This window comes from Drosophila arizonae, chromosome X, assembly GCF_054131065.1.
Source record: "Drosophila arizonae isolate 15081-1271.41 chromosome X, UAZ_ARI_1.0, whole genome shotgun sequence".
Taxonomy (NCBI): Eukaryota; Metazoa; Arthropoda; class Insecta; order Diptera; family Drosophilidae; genus Drosophila; species Drosophila arizonae.
In genome coordinates this window covers 10,752,942-10,758,009 of record NC_142927.1, presented here as the reverse complement: position 1 = coordinate 10,758,009, position 5,068 = coordinate 10,752,942, and the positions used below count along the sequence as shown (strand labels likewise).

Genomic DNA, 5,068 nt, shown 5'->3' with positions numbered 1-5,068 from the left:
TGACAGACTAGTATTTAAATCTATCTATTAGCCGGCTAGATCTTTGGATCATAATGTTGTCCACCAAAAAAAGTAAAAAATAAAATAAATAAAGGTTGCGGAAAAGTTTTGTAAATGCGTAAACTTGTTTAACGCGTGTGCTTTTTTTTCTCTCGCTCTTATTGTTTTTGTTTTTTGCTTTTTCTGGCTTGCCTTTATTTATGGTTTTATGTTTTTTTCTTTTCGCTTAGTGTATATTTTAAGTGGAAGCTGCAGACGTAGCTGCTCCCACCGCCTCTACCTCTACCTCTACCGCTACCGCTGCTGCTGCCGCTGCTGCTGCCGCTGCTGCCTCTTCTCCAAATGTGCTGCAAGTTGAGTGATGCTCTTTTTTCGCTATAAATTGCCGGCATGCTTTAGGGATCAGCATCAGTTTCAACGTCTAGCTCGTCCAGTACAGTCGTAGTCGTAGCTATCCATTCAACATGGTTAGTACACCTTAACCGTTGGAGCCAAACGATCACAAATTGGTTCACATTGAATTTTTGTTTTTTTTTTTTTTTAATTTTTTGATAATTTTTTTTCTATAATAATTTTCTATAACATTTTTTTAAATGTGCAAGTGTTATTGTTATTGTGTTCTGTGCGCTGGGCTTAATCGGATCAAACGTCTTCTTCTCGTCCATTGCAGAAATTCCTGATTGTGTTCGCTCTGTTCGCCTGCGCGGCAGCCGATGTCAGCCACTTGGTGCCCAGCAATGATTATCTGCCCCCTGTGCAACAGTCGTACTCAACTCCATCGGTGAGCTATTCGTCCGGTGGTGGCAGCTACTCGACGGGTAGCACCTCCTACGTGGCTCCTGCTGTCAACTACCGCCCACCCACAAACGAATACCTGCCCCCTGTGCAGCAGCAGGTTTACACCGCTCCGGCCGTACAGCAGCAGGTCTACACCGCTCCGGCCGTGCAACAGTCCTACTCTGCTCCAGCTGTGAGCTACGCTGCCCCAGCTGTTCAGCAGACCTACTCGGTTCCATCCTACCAACAGTCGTACTCTGTCCCAGCTGTCCAGCAGACCTACTCTGCCCCAGCCTACCAGCAGACCTACTCCGTCCCAGCTGTCCAGCAGACCTACTCCGCCCCAGCCTACCAGCAGACCTACTCCGTCCCAGCTGTCCAGCAGACCTACACCGCACCATCGGTTTCCTACTCTGCCCCCTCTTACCAGCAGACCTACAGCACTGGATCGAGCGCTGGTAGCTACTCGACTGGTGATGTCGGCACCCAGTACGCCGCCAACGGTGGCTATGTCTACAAGAAGAAGTAAGACGTTGCAAACTGTTCACCAAATCGAATCAACAATAGTGTAAATAGCCATAATGTGCTTTTTGCACCATAAATTCTATTCATTTGTTTTTTTTTTTTACCAACCTGTGTGTATAAATATATTTAAAAAAAAAAAAGAAACACAAATCAGAGAGGTTTTATTTTAGATATTTAATTACATTCCCTTTTGTTCCGAATCAGAGATGCAAATCAATAATCATTCATTCAGTCAGTCAATCAAAGTCAATCAATCATTATTAAGTGTATTCTGTCACATGGCAGATCTTAATGCTTTAAGTCTCGAAGAGCTTTCAAAGCTAAGAAGGTATCTAAACAAGCTTACAATAAGCTCGCCGTGAGCTTTTAATGAAGCTTTTAAGCTCCTCGCAAAGCTCTTTGTATACTGGATACAAATGTTGTAAGAGACCTTAGTCACCGGCTAGTGAATACACTTTTAAAAAGCTTACTGACATTAATTAAATAATTAATTAATACTAAGTTGGGTATTACGAATATTGAGCAAATAGTAAATCAATATTTTGCAAAAAGATCTAAACATAGAGGACGGTAAGGAATCAAAACGGAAAATGTAAGACTTAGACTACATGGTATCTCAAAGCTAAGACTCACAAAAGGCACCTGATTTTCGATAAGATATGTACTCCCTAGCAATTCAAGTAAAGGATATCTCAGAATTAAAATGAGTTTTGAGCAGCTCAATATATATAGATACAGAAAGTATAGGGTATCTCAAAGCTGATTGATATACTGGGTACTGGGTATCTCATAGTCAAAAAGAAATTAAATACTTTATAGACTTTTCTTCAAGTAAAGCTTGAAATATTATATGTCAAATACAAGGTACTTAATAGTAAAACATAAAGAATTTAAATATATGTAAAATACTTCTTTTTATTGGAGTACAGGGTATCTCATAGTTTAAATACTTTAAGGACCGTTGGTTACATAAATATTATTTATGTTAAGTACAGGGTATCTCATAAATCAAATCGCAGCTGAAATGCAAAACAGTCACTGATATTGTGAAACACAGGGTATCTCTTAGTCAAATAATAAGTAAAGAGAGACTTCTATATGAGAGAATACAGGGTATATCGCAGTACAAGCAGTTTGACTTAATAACTAAGAAGTAAACGGCTATCTGAGATACCCTATACTGTACACATAATATATATATATATATATATTAGCCCTTCAATAAAATTAAATATTATGTAGGGTATCTCCTCGGTCCAGTTGAAACACGACAACGTCGAATGGCATCATTTGTCATTCGGCTTTTGTTTGTTTATTTACAGACCGTTGAGTTCTATTATGTCATTATCTCCAACAGCTTTCGGATCTGTGTGTGTGTGAGGGGGATATGTTATGAGGCTAATTTGCATTGTGAATATTGAATTGAGAATTGAACATAAATAGGAGTCGATAAAAGATTCTTTTATATCTGGATTGTAACATTTATAATTATTATATCATAGAAAGCGTCGATGCCGAAACTGGAACTGGATTGTTAATTGCCAAGAGGCAAACCTGTTGAGAGAAATGTGTTTCGTGTAGTCTTTGTATGCAAAATCGCCGAAGCGCCATGGGGAGGAAGGGCGGGCGGCGGAGGCGGGGGGCGGTTGGTGTGATGTGGAGGGGGAGGTGGAGTGGGAAGGAGAAGGAAGAGTAGGGTCAACAGATGTGACAGTTTAACAAATTTGCCCGGCTGCCTAATTAATTTTTATAGTTCAAATTCGGATTTGGAGTCACAACGGAACTTCGCATCGCCCAGATGGCCATTATGATGCAAAGTAGACGAAAGTGAAATGGAATCGACACGAAATACGACATTTATGTAAGTTTTGCTAGATCACAATGTAAACGGCGAACTCTGGCTGCCATTTATAAGTGGCCCACTTCATGGCCAATGCCGCACACAGTTCACACCGCCCGCTCGAGCTTGAAGAGCGCTACGACAGCCAACAACTCGCAGAGATCGAATCGCTAGAAGGATGCCTACAATGCCATGGACCAAGTGGCCACTGCTGCTGGTGCTGGGGCTGCTGCTGGTCCTGCACCTGGCCAATGCCGATGTTAGCCATCTGTCCAAAAACTATTTGCCACCGGATCCCAAGTCGTCGGCCGCGCAGCCCCTGGCGGACGAGCCAGCCCCTGTGGAGCCTGGCAAGGCCAACGATGGCAGCTACTATCCCGGCGGGGGTCTGACGCTGCCCTCGGGCTACTCAGTACCCACCGGCAGCAATGTCCCACAGCCGCACAGTGCACCGCCCAATTTCGCGCTGCCCATTTATCCGCCGTACTTTGGATTCAACGGCGGTGGCGCGGATGCCTTCGGCAATGGGTTTGCCAATGGAGCACAAGGACCCCAATTCCAACAGCCTGGCCAGTTCCCAGTTGGTCCTCAGCCTGGCCAGTTTCCAGTTGGTCCTCAGCCTGGTCAGTTTCCAGTTGGTCCTCAGCCTGGCCAGTTTCCACTTGGTCCTCAGCCTGGCCAGTTTCCACAGGGCGCTCAGTTTGTAGGAGGGCAACAAGGCCCTCAGTTTACGCCTGGACAACAGGGCGGAGGTTTTCCAATTGGCCCACAGGGCGGAGGCTTTCCAGTTGGACAACAGGGCGGAGGTTTTCCAATTGGCCCACAGGGTGGAGGCTTTCCAGTGGGACCCCAAGGCGGCGCCTTTCAAGTCGGCCCAACGACCTTTGCACCCGATTACCTGACCATGCAAGGACTACCTGCAGCCGCCATACAGCTGCCCTTCCAGCAGAACGTCGGCTTTGGCCCACAGACTGGCTTTGGCGGTCCACAGTCCGCACATCACTTCCAGCACCTGGTCAACGTGGGTCAGCCATTCGTGCCCAGCTTCGGCATACCCGGCCAAAACTATCAGCCGCATCCACAGCCTTTCGCCGACGAGCCGCAGCCAGAGGGCAAGGCGAAGCCAAAGAGCACAGGCGCCAAGGCACTGGCCAAGTCCCAAAACAAGGAGACCATCTACGCCTCCAACGGTGGCTACGTCTACAAGCGCGCGAAATGAGCAACGACGACATTTAGTGCCAATAAATTATTATTTAATCAATTTGTGTTTTTTTTTTCTCTGGCTATCTCTCTCTCTCTCTCTCTCTCTCTGTCTTTCTCTCTATTCGGTACGGCTCGATTCGATGCGATAGTCAACTTGATCATCACCTTGTGCTTTTTTCCCGTGTTTACGACCGCACTCGATGAGCAGATACAAGTCACAAAGCTCGGCTTGGCTTTGAGAAGAGCATAAAACGAAAAAACACTTAACAAGCTTAGCGAGTCACGTCTGGCTTGACCCGGGCAACACCTAAAAACAATAGCTAAATTATTTATTGTATTATTTTGCTCAATAAAACTGGCGGATATATTTGACTCGTTTATTGAAGATGAAACTATAAATTAGAGCCAGACCTTGAAAGAGGTCAAAGCATATCTAAGTATATCTCTCTCTCTCTTTATTTCTCTATATCTCTCTCTTTCCCTCTCTCTCTCTCTCTCTCTCTCTCTCTCTCTCTTCTCTCTCTCTCTCTCTTCCCTCTCTCTCCCTCTCTCTCTCCCTCTCTCTCTTCTCTCCTCTCTGCTCTCTCTCTCTCTCCTACTCTCTCTCTCTCGTTTCCCTCTCTCTCTCTCTCTCTCTCATCGTCTTCCCTCTCTCTTCCCTCTCTCTCTCTCTCTCTCCTTCCCTCTCTCTCTCTCTCTCTCCCTCTCTTTCCCTCTCTCTCC

At 45.1% G+C, this 5,068-nt stretch overlaps 2 protein-coding genes across 2 annotated transcripts; both read left to right on the top strand.

Moving 5' to 3' along the window:
* The first annotated feature begins 307 nt into the window (after positions 1 to 307).
* Positions 308 to 1,452, top strand: LOC149267884 (uncharacterized). Its single transcript, XM_089474369.1, has 2 exons — positions 308 to 467; positions 671 to 1,452. Exons 1-2 carry the CDS (start codon positions 465 to 467, stop codon positions 1,304 to 1,306), a joined length of 639 nt encoding a protein of 212 aa, XP_089330495.1. The 5' UTR covers positions 308 to 464; the 3' UTR covers positions 1,307 to 1,452.
* Positions 1,453 to 3,152: 1,700 nt separating this feature from the next.
* LOC108618115 (uncharacterized) lies at positions 3,153 to 4,403 on the top strand. The gene has a single exon (XM_018014020.2). The coding sequence runs from the start codon at positions 3,321 to 3,323 to the stop codon at positions 4,359 to 4,361; it is 1,041 nt and encodes a 346-aa protein (XP_017869509.1). The 5' UTR covers positions 3,153 to 3,320; the 3' UTR covers positions 4,362 to 4,403.
* The last annotated feature ends 665 nt before the right edge of the window (positions 4,404 to 5,068 follow it).

Coding starts and splice junctions, on each gene's coding strand:
- LOC108618115 (XM_018014020.2), top strand. CDS start 3,321: ATGCCTACAATGCCATGGACCAAGTGGCCACTGCTGCTGGTGCTGGGG.